The 21,131-nt window shown below is 40.7% G+C and overlaps 1 protein-coding gene across 12 annotated transcripts in view; it reads right to left on the bottom strand.

Moving 5' to 3' along the window:
* The window catches only part of zranb3 (zinc finger, RAN-binding domain containing 3), an 81,180-nt gene that overhangs the window by 46,403 nt on the left and 13,646 nt on the right, over positions 1–21,131 (bottom strand). For all 12 annotated transcript variants that reach the window (XM_020592226.1, XM_020592229.1, XM_020592233.1 and 9 more), the window contains 7 exons: positions 18,859–18,944; positions 13,544–13,715; positions 10,104–10,238; positions 4,791–4,910; positions 1,791–1,910; positions 875–1,054; positions 258–431 (listed from right to left, as the gene is read on the bottom strand). In XM_020592226.1, coding sequence (XP_020447882.1) covers positions 258–431; positions 875–1,054; positions 1,791–1,910; positions 4,791–4,910; positions 10,104–10,238; positions 13,544–13,715; positions 18,859–18,944 — 987 coding nt within the window. The remainder of the gene's footprint in view (positions 1–257; positions 432–874; positions 1,055–1,790; positions 1,911–4,790; positions 4,911–10,103; positions 10,239–13,543; positions 13,716–18,858; positions 18,945–21,131) is intronic.

Genomic DNA, 21,131 nt, shown 5'->3' with positions numbered 1-21,131 from the left:
ACATTATCATATACTGCATGTACAGTATATGTAAAAAACTAACAAAACAACTGATATGACCATTTATGAGATCATATGACAAAAGATTTATGCTCACTGCCTTGTGTATGATACATAGCGTGTACTATTATTTGCCAAAGGACTGGGTGAAAATCAGCAGCCTAGCTATACATCATTGTTGATATTTCTTTTTTATTCTCTTATGAAAACAAGGCTTCACTACAGTTGTTTTTGGGAAACTCTTCTAGGTGACTCACATAAGTAAAGAACACATCATCTTTCACATTTCCTGTGTTTCCCTCCAGTGGCAGCACCAGTTCACTTGGTGTCCATGCGCTGGCAAAGCTGAGGAAGTCCCACTTGTCCTTGTCACCCATGTTGGCCTTCAGGTATTCCTTCCTGCCATTCAGGGTGCTGCCAGTCACGGTTTCCTGGGAGAAAAAAGAACATTCAGCCTTCTTCTTTTCATATTTCAGTCTGGTTTCTTCTTGTCATAAATCACATCAGTTATGCAATGAGCAGTATCATATTTTAGGGAAATAGCTCAGATTAATTACAACATCTTGACATCTCTGATTATTAATGTTAATCTCCAAAGCCTGCTCTCACATACAAATGAATTTCACTGATGCTTATCAGTTTATTCATGCATGAAGAAATGTGTTTTAAACAAGGTTTGCATAGATGTATTCTCCATAACAGATTGTAGAAGCTGATCAATACAAGAGCAATAAAATTGAGATTATATCAGTGATTTATCATTCAAATTAAATGTGATATGAGTAAGTGCTTAAGTGGCAGAACATGTGGCAAAGAATCAAAGGCTCAGCAAAGGTTTCTCACAGCCTTCTGCCATGACGTCAACGCACAGTACCTTCCTATTAAGCATGGACCACATGACGGTGTCAAAGGTGCCCTTGGCAATGAGGTAGTGCACATTGACAGAGGACGTTTGCCCGATGCGGTGGGCTCGATCCTCAGCCTGCTTCATGTGGCCGGGATTCCAGTAGAGCTCGGCAAACACCACGTGGCTGGCAGCGGTGAAGGTCAAACCCTGGAGAGGACAGGCAGAAACACACACACAGACTAATAATAACCCAATCAGAACAAAAATATCTCATTCACTCACCTCAAATGGGTCACTCCAACCCATTTCCAATGAAATTTCATGTGGGTGAAAGAATGTTAGCAGCTAATATAAGTGCTTTGAGCACCAGCATCCTTTGACTGGAACATATGATAAGTCTGCACATATTGGTTCACATGGAATAACCAATAACAGCGAGTTTAAGTTTGTTATTAAAACACATTTTAGCATTTATTTTTATTTCCACAAACCGTAATTATGATTAACTACAACCAATAACAGTTATCATTATTACTAATATGCAATAAATGGACTAGTTAGCCCATTTTTGTTGCAGTACAGTGCTACAGCATTCATTCATTACCCTTACAATGAACAGGCGCTCAGGCAGTCTGTAGGAGCAGTGACAGTAAAGACACACACAAACAGAGGACAGTTGTGTTCATCGAGTTCATTCAATTAAAAAGGATTTGCGCCAACTCTTTTGGTCTTTATTAGATATTTCTGCAAATGAAAATGATTTGTCAGCGACTGTTCCAGGTCATTACACCAAGTGTCTTTATTTGAAAAGCAGATTTTATTTTCAGCTAGAAGCATTAATTCAATGCCTGTTTTATTGTCCCCTCAACGTGAGTTTACTTTATCACTTAACTAAAATTTTAAAAACTATGTTTGGTTATGGAATGTCTGTGTTTGAGAGTACCTGACCAGCTGCCAGAATGCTGAGGATGGCCACCCGTGTCTCCAGGTCACTCTGAAACTTGTGGACCAACTGGATTCGTTCTGAGGATGGGACACTGCCATCAATACGGATGTAGGCAGCCTGTGTGAACAGATGCCAGACACCAGAATCTTTACTTTTCAGAGAAAAATTCTGATGACAGATGAACAGCGCTAAACCAGGCAGGGGAACACCTGCCATGTGCACAGCTAATGGAATGCCGGCAACTCAGGAATCTTTGAGAGAAATGGGTTTTAAATCATTTCTGTGTGACTGAGAGGAAAATAGCTTTAAAGAATTTGGGGCTTTCTTGTATCAACAATGGATATAATGGCTATGTGTAAATTGAAAGAGGTGGCTTCTAATAATGAGCCCAGAGAGAATTATCTCTCAGTTCTCCAAGGGGAGATGTGTGGTTTCTTCGTTCCAAAGTTACATAGCCTCACTTTAAAATTCAACATAATTCCAACTTTAAAGGCCAGATTAACAAAGTCTTTTCTGCCTAATTGAGACCTCATCTTATTTATTGCAGGTACTGGCCTGAAAGTGTAGTTAGGCTGTCATTTTGATATGAACCTTTCTCCTTTATGCATGGAAGGATTGTGCAAATAATTGGAGGAGATACTGTAAGTGTGGTTGTTTGCACATTTCATTGAATTAACTAAAGCTTCACACAAGGCACAAGGAACAGTATTGCCTGCCTTTAAAAAGCTGGTGCAGATTTGTGCATGAACATTAAAGGATGGGGCCATTTCATTATCCTGTATTCTATACTGTAGCTATTTCAATGACAGATGTGTGAATGAAAGCACAATAAAAAAACCCTGAATTGGTTTCACTAAACAGAGAGAAGATGAGCACAGCAGTAATAACACGAACTTGTACAACACCAAACAAAGAGAGCAGTGGATGTTCATTAAACCTGAACTTGAACTTGACATTCACTGAACTGCTAATGCACTGTGGCGACTGCACTCTTTTGATTTTGGTCCACCGGTCATGCAGAGCTGCTCAGTGGTTGTCAGTAGGAGAGTGTGTTCATACTGTGCAGCTCCCATGTGAGAATGTAACTGCATGAATTTGAAGGAGAACCTTGCTGAGACAGAACATGGAGATCTGTTGACTTTTCCTGGAAAAATAAATGTCAAATAAATGTGCTCATGGAGAACAGAGATTTAAACAACAACATCTCAAGATCCCCCTGTGATTTCAACAGTCCTCGTGTCTTGTATTTAGTGCCCTATATTTACTAGTTTAAAACATTCACAACTTTATTCAACAAACCCTACAACCAGTTCAACACCAGGTGAGAAATGGGAAAGTGTGGAGCACAGAAGCAGTGATAACGTCAGGTGTCTCTGCAGAGACTCTCATCACAGCACGTTGCCTGTCGTTCCTGTTTTTAGCCCATCTCTGTTAATTGGTGAGTGCGAACGCACCAGAGAGTGAGCGTCTCACAAAAGAATGTGCTATCACACATCGTACCGCTGCACTGCATTGAGCCGACACCTCCTTGACCCCTGCAACACACACATCCACAAACACACACTTCAACTCCTTCGCAAGTTGACGGCGCCGAGCTTAGAGATATCGGTTGCTTGTGATGACTTGTGAAATATGCCTGGGGAGATTAGTTGTGGAAGTAAAGTTTACTTTCTGAGGGAAAGAAAGATTTTTCTTCAACGGTGAGAAAACATGTAACGCACTTAGATGATGATTAACTGTTAACTAAAGTTATGTTTTGTTGTGTGTCCAAATATAGATTTGTTAATTATCTAAACACTGCACCTGACTAAACACCTGAAAAACAAGTTATGACTTCTAACATCTGCTGTGCTCTATATCCCCACAGAAGCACAACACAGAGTTGTGAGCTTGGAGCTCAGTCTTATGTCTGAGTTAATCACAGATATGGCAGGGATTTGATTTATAAAAGGAATAAAGCCTAAATATGAGGTCGATTACCTCCGGTTAGCCAGGAAGGAGAAGTGAAATATGAATATATTCTGCACATTTAGCACTTCCAGTTTACTGTTAATGGGCAATTAGGATTTCTGCAGCTGGAAAAAAAGTTTAAAATCTTAAATGAAAATGACAGAAATGAACATTTGTGCCAAACTGACACCTCAACCATATAAAAACAGTGTTCCCTCCTGTTGCAAAATGATTTATAGTGCAAGAATAACACAAATGATACTTTTTCTTTTTTTTTTTTACAAAATCCTGGAGGTTTTGGAAAACAAGACTGAAGCTTTTTAACAGCATTGTGTTATAAATGCTTGGGACCTACATAGGACTCTGGTTTTCTGTCTGATCATAGCTGAGAAAAGCTTGGGAATTATGAACAAAAAAGAAACCCAATGGTTAGATAAGTGCCATGATGTTAAACTGACAGCTGCAATTTCTTCACATACATTCTCCCGCTTTAAATGGCACAATGCACATTCAGTAAAGCATAAAGAAATGAAAACCTATTAGAGATTATACTGACAAATTCTAATATTCCAATTGGCTGTAGACTCTTGTAGGATTGATTATATTACTAGTAAAGGATTAGTCATCATGGTCCACACAGATGTAGTAGTCATGTATGTTAAATATGACCGAGCAGTCATATTTGTCTGACCCATCCCCATCAGCATCACTACCCTCAACCCCTGCAGGTACCTGGAACTTATATTTATTTATCACCTTCTGATCAAATGAATTCAGTGGATTCATGGTAATGGATATACAGTATGTGATGTAATGGTGCATATAGTTCCTGCTGTGAAAAAGACACTGCCCATGCATTCATACAGTACATACAGCTAGAGCAGAGATACATGCATAGTAACATCCTTATGTATCTGGGGGCAGAGAGACAATGATTTCCAGAGGCTTCATGCCACTGAAGCTCTATTTCCTACAAATGCTCCTGCAGCCATTGCTTACTACGACTTTAACATGTTTTAGAAGACCCAGTTGCCTGCCTGCGGTTACCTTGGCCTCGATGACGGCCTCAGTGCAGGCTTGCAGCATGGTGAGGTGGTGGGCGAACACCAGGAACTTCAACTGCTCTGTCTCCAGCATCATCTTAATGTAGTCCTTCACAGCTCCCGCCTGGCCACACACAGATACAGATATAAACACAGATGAAAGAGAGCTACTGAATCCATCCTTGGTTGACCACACATGGAGGAATCGGCTAGATCAGTGAAGAAGTCAATTAATCACCGTGGCATCCTTTCTGTGTGATCGATTCTCTATTGAATGCCAGCGATCCAGACTTTAAAGGAGAGAGCACACAGAGCGACTGGGGCGCATTTGTCAGCTCGTAGACAGTGAGAGCAAATCAATAACTCACAACTTGGAGATATGATTGGTGTGTGCTCTTTTTGTGGATTTTACTGACACCACATAAAAGAAAATTCACCTTTTAATTCAAAAAACAACTAGATGAATCCCAGAACTGACCAACAACCTAATAAAAAAAGTTTTTTTTCAAATGTGTTAATGTATAAAAAAAAATGACATCAAAATAAAATGTCTATGACATAACTCAGCCTTTATTGTCATTTCAACCATATACAGTACCAGGTACACACTGAAATGAAATTTCACATTTCTAGAACTATAGTAAATATATTAAGGATAAAAGAATACAGTAAATAGTGTTCATAAAAAAAACCCAAATACATACTGTCTAGAAAAAGCAGTAAAAGCAAAAACAATTCAAAAGTGCATCTAGTGCTGTCATTAAGAACAAGTAGCCAGAATTCATGGCTTCCAGGTCATATTGTGTGTAGTTCAAGGTGCTTTACTGTTGAACTATACTGATGAGACTCTTTTTGACAGTTGATGTTGTAGTGGACTGACAAATGCTACTCAAATTCACCATTGTGTGTTCAACACTTTATGTGACTGCACTCCCTTAAACTCATACATTAGGCACATATACCTGTCGAAGTGACCACCGCAGTCCAAAATTACCGCAGTAAGTAAAAGTTCAGTTCTCAGCTATTTTATTCCAAGTTGCTGGCCTGTTTTTTCCTTATATAAGCCTGTTTTTATTCATGCCTGGTGTTTTTCTACCTGTTAGTCTTGTTTTATTTATGAAGTCATATGGAAATAATGCTTTAAAAACATCACAGTTCAAATTTAACAGCATCTTGTTTGTTTCTGCTGAAGCCTCCGACCTTGATTGACAGCATGAAGCTAAGAATGCAGAAACGAAAGAGGCAGAAGTACAGCTGAGTTAACTGTACCCTGCAGGTATCTGTATCTATCATTTCAATGTGCGCTGCTGCTCGGTGATCATGCTGTGATGGCTGTGGCCGTTCCTGCTACCTTCTGCAAAGCTGGAGTGGATGTGCTTTATGAGCGTGTCATTGAGCATCCGGGCTTGGCTCATTTCAGAGCCCCAGGCCAAAAAGCAGCCAAGAATAGCACCAACTAGTGAGAAATACTGAGGTTTGATTTGAGTCAAACAGAGCCCTTACTGGACAGTTTCAGAGACAGGCCTTTCTCCGTGGTGTGAATCCCACCCCTGTAATCTCCAAACCTCCTGCAACCTGACAACCTCTGCAGCCATCACACCTGCTCTGGTGGGAAAACCTCTGCTTCGCCTTGCTGATAATTAGCCAATGTGCCTGATAATGAATCTCTCTGCCAGGCCTGCCGACCCTCTTCTGATCTGGGGGGTCCTCATTACTGACGGCTTGGCTTTGCTGGCTTCCTTCCACTGAGTTTAATTAGTGCACAAACTTCTCGGCTGTCTGAAACAGTCCGTTAGCTTGCTTTAAAGTCCAGCATCAGAGCTGTCCTCTCTGGGTAATTGGGAGCAGATGCTTGGCGGGTAAAGCAATAAAAACACCCCAAAGGCATTTGGCAGCTCCTTCACCAGGCAGACTGGCAGGCACGCAGGGGCCATGATGCTCGTCAGAGTGACATAGATATCTGAATCCATCATACCATCCCACCCCACCTGATGATCCAAAAGAAGAAGAAAGAGCAAGTTTTTTTTTCTGTAGTAGAAAAAGTGTGTCCGACTCTAAAACCGACAGGAAATGAGACTGGGCAGGCAGTATCGGCTTTGAGGTGGGTGAGTGGGTGGGGGGCTTTGTAATGAAAGAAGGTTCAGTGTTAGGCTAAACTGAGCAGAAATCCAATCAGCAAACAATGCGAAGTGCAAAAAAAAGATCCAGGCTTGGAGGTAGGCTGAGAGAGTAACGTGTCAATGATTGCATTTGGTGGTTATCTCCGGTCTTCGTTAACCTTGAGGCCACACTCCTTGTGGCCTAGGGCGATGGGCTAATTGAGAGGAATGCCAGTCATCAAACATGGCAGATACTATATCTGGTGGAGGTGTTTACTCAACTATAAATATAAGAGACTGCGGAACTGTCTCTTTTTTGACATCAAGATTAGTGAGGCCGGAAACTTAGAGGTTAAAAACTATCACTGTACTAAAAATGTTTCCCCTGCAGAACAGAAAATCCACATTAGATTCTTAACACCAGTTGTTCTGACCCCAACTTTCATCATACTGCATGCATCCAGCCACCTTCGCACATTGCTTATTTCTCTCGCATGGAAAAAAAGTCACTTCAAACTGAAAGCCGACTGAGTTTCCATAGCAACAACATCACAGAGATGCTATTTTAGTGCAGTGTGTAACTTTGAGATAAGGTGTAATCATGCCATGTTGGACGCAACTAAATGATACCTCAGTTACTGTGTAACTCCCTACTTTGTCTAAGTGCTTTCACTGGCGACCATTAGACTATGTTACCATGGCAATGCTTTCCTATGAGATCTCACTGAATGCTCGGCCAAGCTCTCTGAACATGATGTTGCACCATCATTTCCTGAAACAGGAAAATGAATAAAAATTATAGTCTTTAGCCAAATTGATTCTATTTAAACTGATCTGGGTAACGCATGAACTTTGGTTTTTTTTAATTGTCAGCTTTCAGATGAGCTACAAAGGTCGACACCCTCTGCAGTATTAACCACAGGCCCCAGCTCCACCCTTCTAGAAAATATCTGTTGACTTTTTGACTGAATGTGCAATATGGTGCTAATGAAGTGTGTTTTGTCTGTTTTCTGACAGTTTGTGTGATTATGTACAGTGACAAGGGTCTACAAATCCTTTTGGAACAAAAAAATGATTAAACTAAGTTTGTTTAATTTTTGGCTCCACAGATATTTGTTGTCAGGTGTCCTTTTTTCCCCTCATTGGCCAGATGCAGTTAAACCATTGTGACATCATTTTCAGAACAGTTTTAACTGAAACACCTAAAAGAGATGCTTAGAACTATGGCTCTCAAACTCTTTCTATCCTAAAATTCATGGCTCCCATGTAAACTAATTTAACTTTGACAAACCAGAAACACCAGGGAAATTGGTAACTTTGCCCACTGTTGTCAGACACCAACCCCATCACCATAAAATGTTGGATGATGCTGGTGCCCAGATTACATTCAGTGACTCTGTTTTTAATGGCCAATGCCAGTGTTGGGGAAAGACTGTGGTCATGACAACTACACTAAGGTTACTGGCCATGTGCTTACAGCATAAGAAATGCAGATAAGAAACAGAAAGTTTGTAATCAGAATCAGAATCTGCTTTATTGGCCAGGTGTGTTGGACACAGAAGGAATTTGACGCTGGTACAGCAGCTCTCCATGTGCATGTACATGGATATGTGTAAGATGGCACCCTCCGAGGCAGACGCGTTTGCGCGTTCCACTCTCAAATGCTGGCTTTTTCTTCGTTTTCTTCTTTTTTGTGTGTTTTTTACTCATTCTGCAGCGCACAAACTGCCTTAAATTTTGCGTTACTTATTCATCTTCTTTATATTTCATTTGTATTGTGTGACTTTCATGTGGACAGCAAAGTAAGAATTTCAATGTACAGGCAAACACGTTTCCTAACTGTGCATATGACGAATAAACACTTCGACCTTGACCTTGTTTACTCATTCTGCAGCGCACAAACTGCCTTAAATTTTGCGTTACTTATTCATCTACTTTATATTTCATTTGTATTGTGTGACATTCATGTGGACAGCAAAGTAAGAATTTCAATGTACAGGCAAACACGTTTCCTAACTGTGCATATGACGAATAAACACTTCGACCTTGACCTTGATATCCCCATGCAAGGAGCAAGTAAACAGCAAACCAACATAAGGCCGAGTAGTACAACAAAATAAACAGTATTAACAAGCAACAAACAGTGCAAACAAAACTTGTAACTTTAGAAGGTTTGATACTGTATGTCTAACTCAGAGTGCTGGAGCCTCATAATTACTTCATATAAACACTGAAATGTATTTGTGCTCTGGATTTTATCTAATATCACTTACATTAGAAGCAATTTCAGTTTAACTGCACAGAGGTTCCTGCCATGTGTTTAAAATAGGCTTGAAAAAAAATGCAGCCATACCCTTTAATTTCTGTATTTTCATCCTGCTACATATGGGTGAATTACTGCTTGTACTGGCACTTTGAAAGACATGTGTTCGATGAGTACCACATTTTTTTCTGCCTTCTACTTTACATGTCCACTTGTTGTCTGAACAAATCTGGTGGACCAGAATCTTTAAAGTGATGTGTGGTTATTGTTCCTTTGTGAATCCTCAAGAGCTATTGACACAATCCATATTTTACCCACTGATCTGGCCAAACACTTTTCACTGCCTGTAAGATGATAATATTCAGAGCAGGGCTGGCGGTGAAATCAGCTAATGGTCGACTGCAGCTCCCTGACACTGTGGTTTGAGTGTGTTAAGTACAAATGTTCTAACAAAGGAAAAGGATGAAGCTGGTGTTATTCTATATTTTTCTTAATGTCAGCAAAGTCAAAATAAGACCTAAAAACCAACAACGCCTCTGAAGACTTTATAATTTCTACACCATCTGCGACACTCAGCCTCCAGCCCACTGGTTCCTACTGAAGATGTTTAAAATAGGCCACAAATGTATAGTTTTATTTTTAAAAAAGGCAAAATAATCTACTAAAACTAGAGTGTGTGTTCATGGTAATGAAGAAACCTCACTAATAGTTTCTGGAAAACAATGTAACTCCTGTGTTAGGTGGGTCTGCCAATTATAGCTGCCTTGTGACAGGCTGGGGATGAAGATGGAGGAGCACAGAGGAATAATCAGACTTTGGATACACATATAATATTTCTTAGTAGGATTCTGTAAAATATATAGAAAAGCCTTATCCTTCAAAGGTTTACTATATGGTATAATCACATAAGCTTTGGTGAAACATGAAGATATACTCTACTATACTCTGCCATTACCTTGGCTATAGCTGTTTGCTTGTACATCTGTGTGACCAGGCTCATGACCTCAGTGGAGGAGGTGTCCGTGGCGACGACCCCCGACCCCAGTCCCTTCATAAGTCTCTCCCACTTGGCAAAACTGTCTAAGGCCTCCTGAAAGCAAGTAGAGAGCAAAAACAGTAAGGTTGTGTCCTTTATTTCTTCATCCACCCTCCTCTCTCTTTCTCTTGTTCTCTACTGTTTTTGAGATATAAAGGGCAAAACAATTAATGGTGCTGCTGGGTGTCCTACTTTCAGTGAAAGAGAAAGAAAGAGGGAGAAAAAGAAAAAATGAGAGAGAGAGATGGAGAATTCCCAGAGATGCTACCCCCTCCGACTGGGCTCCTGTGTTAGGTAGGTCATGAGCGTCTCCCAATTATAGCCGCCTTGTGACAAGCCGGGGTCGAAGATGGAGAAGCAGTTGGGCTGGTACAATAAATCAAAGACGCCTTGGGTGCTCTCAAGGTGATTGGCGAGAAGTATTTAAGGCACGAGTTGAGAGTGGAGAGGATCGCAGTGGGAGAGGCCGCCAGTGGGAGCAGCATATACTACATTCTGCTCATAAACCAGACACACAGAGAGGCTGTGCATTTGTTTTCGACATGTAGGTTAGCTCTGTTTATCATATAAACAGGACTCACCTGAAACTTAGTCAATTACCAGCATGCTTCAGCCCATTTCTTCTATGATTTCTGCTAAAATGCAACATCTTATTTAGAAATCTGACTAGAAAAAAAAAATAATGCCATATATTTTATTCAAGTTTCATGCAATAAATTCAATGTGTCTACAATTTACTTTTTAAAAATCATCCACCATAACATCACTTTGTTATTAGAGGTTATTTTGTGCTTGTTTTTAACAACTCTCAATTTAATCTGTCTGAATTCAGGCTGCAACACCACAAAATGTGTAAAAACTTCACAGGAGCGAACACTTTCTTAAAGCGCTGCATATCAAACAATGCAAAACTGTGAACCATATGGCAAGCCGAAGGAAGAGGTGGGCCACGTGTGATGAAGCACATACATCATAGTGCCTGTGTGAGGGGGGATGGGTGGGGGCACAGGGCAAGAAAAGAAGAGTAAGAAGTGGAGAAACACACATGTATGTTTTCTTCTTTAGCATGCAAATTTCACAACTGCATTTTTGTTTTCTGCATGGTACAATGAAAAAATTCTGAAACATGAAAGCTTTGCATCATTTAGTGAAATAATTAACATTTCACTGGATTCAAACCTCATCAAAGCCAAGGACAGTTGAATGAATAAATAGTATCATAGTGGAGGAGCATAAAGCTGCGTTCCCTTTATGTTTTTCCTCCTGCAGAAACACAGTTATGACTGTCTCGCAATGTTATTTTTTTTTTACTAATTAAAATTTTTATGTTGGAACATTTCTTTATAATCTGCTGAAAAAAATAAACAGAGTGGCTAAACACTCAACCCTCAATGATATTTACTAGACTAACTCCAACAAAAGGGCAGGGCTGAAAATGTAAAGGGCAGGAGGGGCATAAAAAGTGGCTGGCTGTGGAAGATAAAAGACATCATTAGGGAATAAAATGAGACAAGATGAATGAACTGGTGAGTGGTCCTCGTACACAGCATATATCGACACGGTTTGTTCAGAGGAAAATAATGTCCACCCAGCCTTTTATGTTTTATATTGTTCATATTTTCCTGCTTTTAGAAAGCACAATGGCTGCAGATTTGGGTGACTGACCACTTCACACCTCTCTTTCTCATCTCTTAAAACCAGTACATTTAGCTGAGAGGACAAAACGTCTGTCTATTCTTCACAGAAGACAAATACCTGTAAAAACACAATCATTCAACAACATTCATCTAATGAACACAAAAACATCAACTGTGAAAAAGAACATCTACAGCCAGAACTACTTTTTTTTTTCCAAAGACAAATGAGTTCAATCCTCTGAGGATATTACGCATCAAAGCTGGTGTTTCAGTCAACTTGAGATAAGAGCGCAATGTGAGAACAACTACAAGACATGACATGAACTTTTCCAACAGTACTACGGTGGCCTAATTGGGACCACTATGTAGAAACACTGACCATATTTATCTCCCAATTAAAGTGTCCCTTAACATTTAGAGAGACTGCAGTAAAACCCTGCATCATCACTTTCCTAGGAAACTTCTTTATTGTTGTGTCATTCCTGGGATGGTGGCTCAGTGCATAATTAGTGCTGAAAGAGCTCCTCCAGTGTTTTTCCACTTCTGCTGATAGTATATGATACAAAATATAACAAAGGCTCCTTAGTAGATGCTTCTAGTGTGTTGTTGCCTCACCTAGTGAAAAACTAACTCCCCCATGGCCTTGACACTGGTGAACCAATGCACAGAGTAGAGGAGATACACTGACAGGCGCAAAGACCAGGTCAAAGCCACATTAGCATTCACGTGTATATTCACCCGCATTCAGTGCAGCGTGGGAGGCAGAACTATAACTTTTGGGAGGCTAAAAGACGCACACACAAACACCTACACATGAAACATGACATTTACTCTTCAAATACACTGGTATCTTCTTTAAGATGGTGGAAAAGAAACACACACACACACACACACACACACACACACACACTTCAGTATATCTTAGCTTGGGCTATACAAGTTGTTTAATCTTAAAGCAGGGTGGTATTTCCAAATAGAAGCAATATGCATCATAAATGAATGGATGACTGAACTAAAAGATTAGTTTACTATAATATAAAACAATTAACCTTATGTTTGAGAATCTGGAAAAAGAGAATGACCCTCATGAATCTGACATGCAACAAACACTACCAATGAAAAGAAGACTCCGCTGTCAGAAAGCAGACTAAACATAATTAAATTCAGCTGCTCGCAATAAAGCAGCACTGTACAATGACAGAAATAAAGAGGAAATGGTCTATAAAGTTGGTCATGAATACTAAAACCTCTAAAAAACAAAAAAGTCCATGACTTAGATGGGAAGCGGCCAGGGGGAGGTGACAGTAATGGCAAAGGACGAGAAAATATTCCACAGTAGGTGATGTTTCACCGCCAGCTGTTACAATGGATCTGTCATGTTCCCCCTGGTAGAAACTTGCATTAAGTGTCTGAACAGCTACTGAAATGTATAAGTTAACAAACTTTACTAAAATGTTCAAGCACTGTACTTCAGTACAACTTTGAGGCGTATACTTGCACTCCACCAAAAATCAGAGGCAAATATTATCAACTAATTAACCATATTTAAACTCCAAATTCAACAAAGCACCATGAATCAGTTTTTGTTGTTCCTAGTGTGTAGAATGTCTGACTACTGGACATGTTTAAAATTGTCCATTAGCTGTCAACAACAACCAAATCCTGGGAAAAATTTATGTCTGTCCATCAGAAAACATCCCTTCAGTGTCATCTAGCATATACCTTTGCAGCCTCTTTAGGCAGGTCGAAGGGGATACGCTGGCGGATTTTGGGGGGCAGCTGAGTGAGCACCTCATCCTTGCGACGACGGATCATGATCCGGCTCAGCCGCTGGTGCAGCTCTGGCAGGTTGGATGCCCCACGACAGTCCCACTGCTTGCGAGGCCCAAAGTACCTGTGAGGCATTGAATGAGAAGTGAAGCTGTGGCTGCTGATTTCTAACCGGGAGAAACTTCCTAAGAAAACATACTTATTTGTAGTGTTATTCAGTGCTGCCCTGAAGAAATATTTAAACACATTTAAATATTCCCACCAGGGAGCTGCCCAGTATTACAACAGCCTGCCATCGTTTACCGCTGAGCAGCTGGGGGATCAGTTTTTGCTTAAGGGCACTTTACAGAGCACGAAACTATTTTGTCTAATGGCCACAGCAGCAGGTTCATCCCAAAACTCACCGAGAACTTTCACAATTTATCAGCCAAATGGATTTTTAGAATAGAACTGGCCCTCCGCACAAAGACTGGTTATATGCCAAACTGGCTGGAAGTGTGAACAAATTTAACAAGGCACTGCCAAAATTTGCTGTTTCACACTTCAGTATGTAAACTTACAGTTGATGAAGAAAGGGGGACTGACTCACTCCTTCTAAAATCATTTAAATAGTTTATGGTGTGGGGACTTAAACCAGCAATCTTCCAGCTGCTGCCATTTCACACAGTAACTTCAATATTATGTGCCCCTCTTGTGTGCATCATGCTTTATCTGAAAATATGTGTTTGTGTGTGTGACTCTGAATGGTATTCCTTAGCCACACTAAGTACTATCACATACAAAGCGTTATCATTAGTGGCACCAAGCCCATCCCCAGCAGAGCTGCTGACTTTGATGGACATCCAAAACAATGCATTTGATGTGTTAGTTCACACATGTAACCGACCGTCTCTGGCAACTGGCAGCCAGCTGGCATTTAACGCTTGGCTTCAGTTGTGGTCTGGCTTCAACAACAAACCCTCAAATCAGTAGCATCACCCCTCCAGACTCAGGTACAGCCTACTCTATCCCAGCAAACACTTGGAAAATTTTTAAAATTTATTTGTAGCTGACATGAATTGAAACTTAGAATTGACGAGTTTAAACATAAATATAAAGGTATGTGTCAATCAAGATATATGCAAGAACAGGCTTAATGATTAATTAGATGGAACATTGTGGGTGTGGTGTATGAATGGTCAACGATAACACAAGTAAACACATCATGCAGTTTTTAAATGAAGGTTTTTATTATTAAGGGAAAACAAAATCCAAAACTACAAAGCCCTGTGTGAATAAGTGTTTGCCCCCTAAACCTAATAACTGGTTGGGCCACCCTTAGCAGCAACAACTGCAATCAAGCGTTTTCGATAACTTGCCATGAGTCTTTTACAGCGCTGTGGAGGAATTTTGGCCCACTCATCTTTGCAGAATTGTTGTAAGTCAGCCACATTGGAGGGTTTTCGGGCATGAACTGCCTTTTTAAGGTCATGCCACAGCATCTCAATTGGATTCAGGTCAGGACTTTGACTAGGCCACTCCAAAGTCTTCATTTTGTTTTTCTTCAGCCATTCAGAAGTGGACTTGCTGGTGTGCTTTGGATCATTGTCCTGCTGCAGAACCCAAGTTCGCTTCAGCTTGAGGTCACAAACGGATGGCCGGACATTCTCCTTCAGGATATTTTGGTACACAGCAGAATTCATGGTTCCACTTATCACAGCATGTCTTCCAGGGCCTGAAGCAGCAAAACAGCCCCAGACCATCCCACTACCACCACCATATTTTACTGTTGGTATGATGTTCTTTTTCTGAAATGCGGTGTTACTTTTACGCCACACATAATGGGACACACACCTTCCAAAAAGTTCAACTTTTGTCTCGTCTGTCCACAGAGTATTATTCCAAACGTCTTGGGGATCATCAAGATGTTTTCTGGCAAAACTGAGACGGCCCTTTATGTTCTTTTGGCTCAGCAGTGGTTTTCGTCTTGGAACTCTGCCATGCAAACCATTTTTGCCCAGTCTCTTTCTTATGGTGGAGTCATGAACACTCAGCTTAACTGAGGCAAGTGAGGCCTGCAGTTCTTTGGATGTTGTTGTGGGGTCTTTTGTGACCTCTTGGATGAGTTGTCGCTGCGCTCTTGGGGTAATTTTGGTCGGCTGGCCACTCCTGGGAAGGTTCTCCACTGTTCCATGTTTTCGCCATTTGTGGATAATGGCTCTCACTGTGGTTCGCTGCAGTCCCAAAGCTTTAGAAATGGCTTTATAACCTTTTCCAAACTGATAGAGCTCTATTATTCTCTTTCTCATTTGGTTTTGAATTTCTTTGGATCTTGGCATGATGTCTAGCTTTTGAGGATCTTTTGGTCTACTTCACTTTGTCAGGCAGGTCCTATTTAAGTGATTTCTTGATTGCGAACAGGTGTGGCAGTAATCAGGCCTGGGTGTGGCTAGAGAAATTGAACTCAGGTGCAATAAACCAGAGTTAAGTTATGTTTTGACAGGGGGGCGAACATTTCTTCACACAGGGCTATGTAGTTTTGGATTTTGTTTTCCCTTAATAATAAAAACCTTCATTTAAAAACTGCATGATGTGTTTACTTGTGTTATCGTTGACTAATATTTAAATTTGTTTGATGATCTGAAACATTACAGTGTGACAAACATGCAAAAAGATAAGAAATCAGTAAGGGGGCAAATACTTTTTCACACCACTGTATAAGCAAATTGATATTGGATTAGCATTTGTTGGATATGTGTAAAATTATGTGTGTTGACATATTAACTATCTTTACATGCTTGAAAGAATAAATAAATAAATAAAAAAATCAACTTTGCTAGCTACAAATTAAAAGTATATGAAGAAGAACAAACCAAAACGAGGTATTACACTCAAAGGAATATAGAGACGTGGACAAAATTGTTGGTACCCTTCTGTTAAACAAAGAGAAACTCACAATGGTCAATGAAATAATGTGAAACTGACAAAAGTAATAATAAATAAAAATGTACTGAAAATTAACTGACAATCAGTCATTGCTTTTGAATTGTGGTTCAACAGAAGCATTTAAAAAAAAAAACTAATGAAACTGGCCTGGAGAAAAATGAAGGTACCCTTAACTTAATATTTTGTTGCACAACCTTTTGAGGCAATCACTGCAATCAAGCAATTTCTGTAACGCCCAATGAGACTTCTGCACCTGTCGACAGGTATTTTGGCCCACTCCTCGTGAGCAAACTGCTCCAACTGTCTCAAGTTTGAAGGATGCCTTCTCCAGACTGCATGTTTCAGCTCTTTCCACAGATGTTCAATAGGATTTAGATCAGGGCTCATAGAAGGCCACTTCAGAACAGTCTAATGTTTTCTTCTTAGCCATTCTTGGGTGTTTTTAGCTGTGTTTTGGGTCATTATCCTGTTGCAGGACCCAGGACCTGTGACTGAGACCAAGCGTTCTGACAATGGGCAGCACATTTTGCTCCAGAATGCCTTGATAGTCCTGAGATTTCATTGTACCCTGCACAGACTCAAGACACCCTGTGCCAGATACAGTAAAGCAGCCCCAGAACATAACTGAGACTCATCCATGTTTCACAGTAGGTACAGTGTTCTTTTCTTTGTATGCTTCATGTGAACATAGAGCTGATGTGACTTGCCAAACAGTTCCAGTTTTGTCTCATCTGTCCAAAGGACATTCTCCCAGAAGCTTTGTGGCTGGTGTCAATATGTATTTTGGCAAATTCCATTCTCACTTTTTTATGAGTTGCTTTCAACAGTGGAGTCCTCCTCGGTCGTCTTCCATGAAGTCCACTGTGGCTCAGACAGCGACAGATGGTGCAATCTGATACTGATGTACCTTGACCTTGGAGTTCACCTCTAATCTCTTTGGAAGTTGTTCTGGGCTCTTTGGTTACATTCGCATTATCCGTCTCTTCAATTTGTCATCAATTTTCCTCTTGCGGCCACATCCAGGGAGGTTGGCTACAGTGCTGTGGACCTTAAACTTCTGAATAATATGTGCAACTGTAGTCACAGTAACATCTAGCTGCTTGGAGATGGTCTTATAGCCTTTACCTTTAACATGTTGGTCTATAATTTTCTTTCTAATCTCCTGAGACAACTCTCTCCTTAGCTTTCTGTGGTTCATGTTCAGTGTGGTACACACCATGATACCAAACAGCACAGTGACTACTTTTCACCCTCTAAATAGGCAGACTGGCTGATTACAAGTTTGAAAACACCTGTGATGCTAATTAGAGGACACACTTTAGTTTAACATGTCTCTGTGGCCAAATTATTTTCAGTCCTTTCTAGGGGTACCATAATTTTTCTCCAGGCCAGTTTCATTAGTTTCTTTTTTAAAATGCTTCTGTTGAACCACAATTCAAAAGCAATGACTGATTTTCATTAGTTCATTTTCAGTAAATTTTTATTTATTATTACTTTTGTCAGTTTCACGTTATTTCAGTGACCATTGTGAGTTTCTCTTTGTTTAACTGAAGGGTACCAACAATTCTGTCCACGTCTGTATGTGCAGTACAGTATTTTGGGAAATATGCTTATTTTGATGTCGGGCAGTGCAGCAGTGCGGTGGTTAGCGCTGTCGCCTCACAGCTAGAAGGTTCCGGGCTCGGGCCTTTCTGTGTTGAGTTTGCATGTTCTGCCTGTGCCTGCGTTGGTTCTGTTTGGGTACTCTGGCTTCTTCCCAAAGTCCAAAGATGTGCAGCTTAGGTTGATTGGAGGCTCTAAATTGCCCCTAGGAGTGAGTGTGTATCTAGCCACACGGGTTTCACGCCAGTGACTTCTGTGCCAGTCTCAAGCCCAGTTAAATAGAGAGGGTTGTGTCAGGAAGGGCATCCGGCGTAAAAACATGCAAATTTACTCATATAAATCATATTCGCTGTGGCGACACAGCCGAAAGTTGAGTAGTAACAGATGCTTATTTTGATGTCCTTGCTGAGAGCTAGATGAAAGCAGTTAAATATGAACCTGGAGAAAAGAGATGAGCCGAAAAAGAGGGGAAAGAGGCGAAAAAAAAAAAAAAAAAAATCAGCCTACTCGCAAAACTAAATCTCAGTAATATATAATACCTGGTTTGTTTTAATCCAAACAAAAAATGAACATGCTTGTTTTTTTAGTCTGGATAGCTTTAGAGGTGCTGGTAGGTGGATTTTGTTTTTTTGTTTGTTTTTTTTTACCCAGGCTAAGTTAAGGGTCTCTTGGCTCTAGCTACACAAAAATGTGTATTTCTATAAGGCATGTGTCAGCTTGTGTATGTGATGAACACTCACCTGTAATGGGCGTTGCAGTATTTCTTGGTATAGTCAGCCCAGGTTCCAAATTTCATGGGATAGAGGGCATCAATCTGCATAAAAAGCTGTGAAATACACAGACAGAAATAGGACAGAACAAACCAGAGAGAATGTGCATCACAATGTCTCATTGCGAATTTCCTTTATATACTGTACATAATTAAACATTTAATATTGTAAATATTAAAGTATCTACCATTTCTGACAATTACCACCCCCCACACACACACCTCTAACGATCTGTCAAAAGGATGTGTGTGGCCTCTTTTTAAAAAAAAAAAAAAAAAAAAAAAAAAAAAGAAGGATCAGAAAGGCTCCAGGCCCAGATGGTGTGACCCCCTCCTTCCTGAAAGTGTGTGCTGATCAGCTGGCCCCCATCTTCACACTCATCTTCAACATGTCACTGGAGCTGTGTGAAGTCCCCTCGTGCTTCAAACACTCCACCATCATCCCAGTCCCCAAGAAAACCTCCATCAGTGTGGGCAAACAGGTCAGTGGACGATGCAGTGAACATGGCACTGCATTACATCCTGCAACACCTCAACTCCCCAGGGACCTATGCACGGGCCCTCTTTGTCGACTTCAGCTCAGCGTTCAACACCATCATCCCGGACATCCTCCACTCCAAACTGACCCAGCTCACTGTGCCTGCCCCCCACCTGTCAGTGGATTACTAGCTTTCTGACAGACAGGAAGCAGCAAGTGAGGCTGGGGAAACCCACATCCAGCACCCGGACAATAAGCACAGGTGCCCCCCAGGGATGTGTGCTCTCCCCTCTGCTGTTTTCACTCTACACCAACGACTGCATCTCAAAGGACCCCTCTGTCAAGCTCCTAAAGTTTGCTGATGATACAACGGTCATTGGTCTCATCCGAGACAGTGACGAGTCAGACTACAGACGAGAGGTTGAGCAGCTGGTCCTGTGGTGTAGCCCCAACAACCTGGAGCTGAACACGCTCAAAACAGAAAGTGTCTAATAAATGCTGTAGTGAATAGTAACCGATTCTGTCTGCATTGTTTACCGCCTGTTTATACTGTTTATTTTGCATTGTTTGCACTGTCTGTTGCTTGTTAATACTGCTTAGTTTGTTATATTACACAGGCTTATGCTGGTTTACCTTGAAATTCATAGTAACTGGGGCAGCAAATACTGTTATTTTTGTGCTATACCAAGATAAGCTAACTGGCTGCTGGTGGTAGATTGATAGTGTATAGCCAAGAAAAGAATTGTTTCTTTAAAATTCTATTTTTCTAATTTATTATGTACATTTGAACAATATCCTTGACAAAATCTAACAGGCCTCAAGGCATCAAGTGTTTTAGTTCCCACAACTTCTCTCCTTTTACCGTTTGAAATCCGAAAGCAGAGTATAACTCAAATCTTTTCTTGGCTTTAAACATAAACATTACCTGCACTCATGATTAGTCGACTGTCATGAAGTGTGTCATGTGTGCAATTTATTCAAGGTCCTGTTGTCCTTCGCCTAGTTTACCAGTTCTGTGCAGTGCAACTGTGTGGTAATTTGTGTCAGTGCCAATTAACCAGGTCAAACCACTGTGGAGTCAGACTAGGTAAAGAAAGCAAAACTGAAAATTAAATGAAATGCTAATACAGAAAACTGACCTGCTGCTGATTGTTAGCTGCTGACATTTAAATTCTGAATCATCAAAAGATCTGTGAATCACCTGGTTCTGAAATACCGATAAATTACAAGTCACTGCTTTGAGTTGTCAGTAGACATATGGCATTTTGAAAAGAGCCTTTTCATACAGTGTGTAGGCAGAACGTTTATGCATTACAGCTTGCAACAAAACCCCCGGAATGTGTGCATGCCCAAGTCAGCGTGTCTGTGTGTAAACACAACATCTTTGTCAATTTTCAGCATTTGCAGCAATTTATGAAGTAATGACAGGTAATCGTCAGAAAGACGATCTGAATAAGCAGCCACAGTGAGAGCGCTGTTCTAAATTCACCACTTGTTCAACAGGAGCTTTGCATTTTTCCCCCTAACACTGTTGATATAATAGGTGGGTGGAATGAGGGCACATCATGAACAGTGCAGCATGCCCTGAGCTGTGTGCTAACTCGATGTCAGAGCCACAGTGAGTAATGATGGCAGTGAGGAGACTGGCACAGAGGCAGGGACAGGGCTTATCAGGTTTATGCTGTGGATGATAAAATGTTATATTCAGTTTCAGATTCTAGTGGCAGAGAGAGGGAGAGATGATATCTGAAAACTAACCTCACCGC

The sequence above is a fragment of the Monopterus albus genome, unplaced genomic scaffold (genome assembly GCF_001952655.1).
Source record: "Monopterus albus unplaced genomic scaffold, M_albus_1.0 scaffold16.1, whole genome shotgun sequence".
Lineage (NCBI taxonomy): Eukaryota > Metazoa > Chordata > Actinopteri > Synbranchiformes > Synbranchidae > Monopterus > Monopterus albus.
This window is presented reverse-complemented; position numbering and strand designations above follow the sequence as displayed.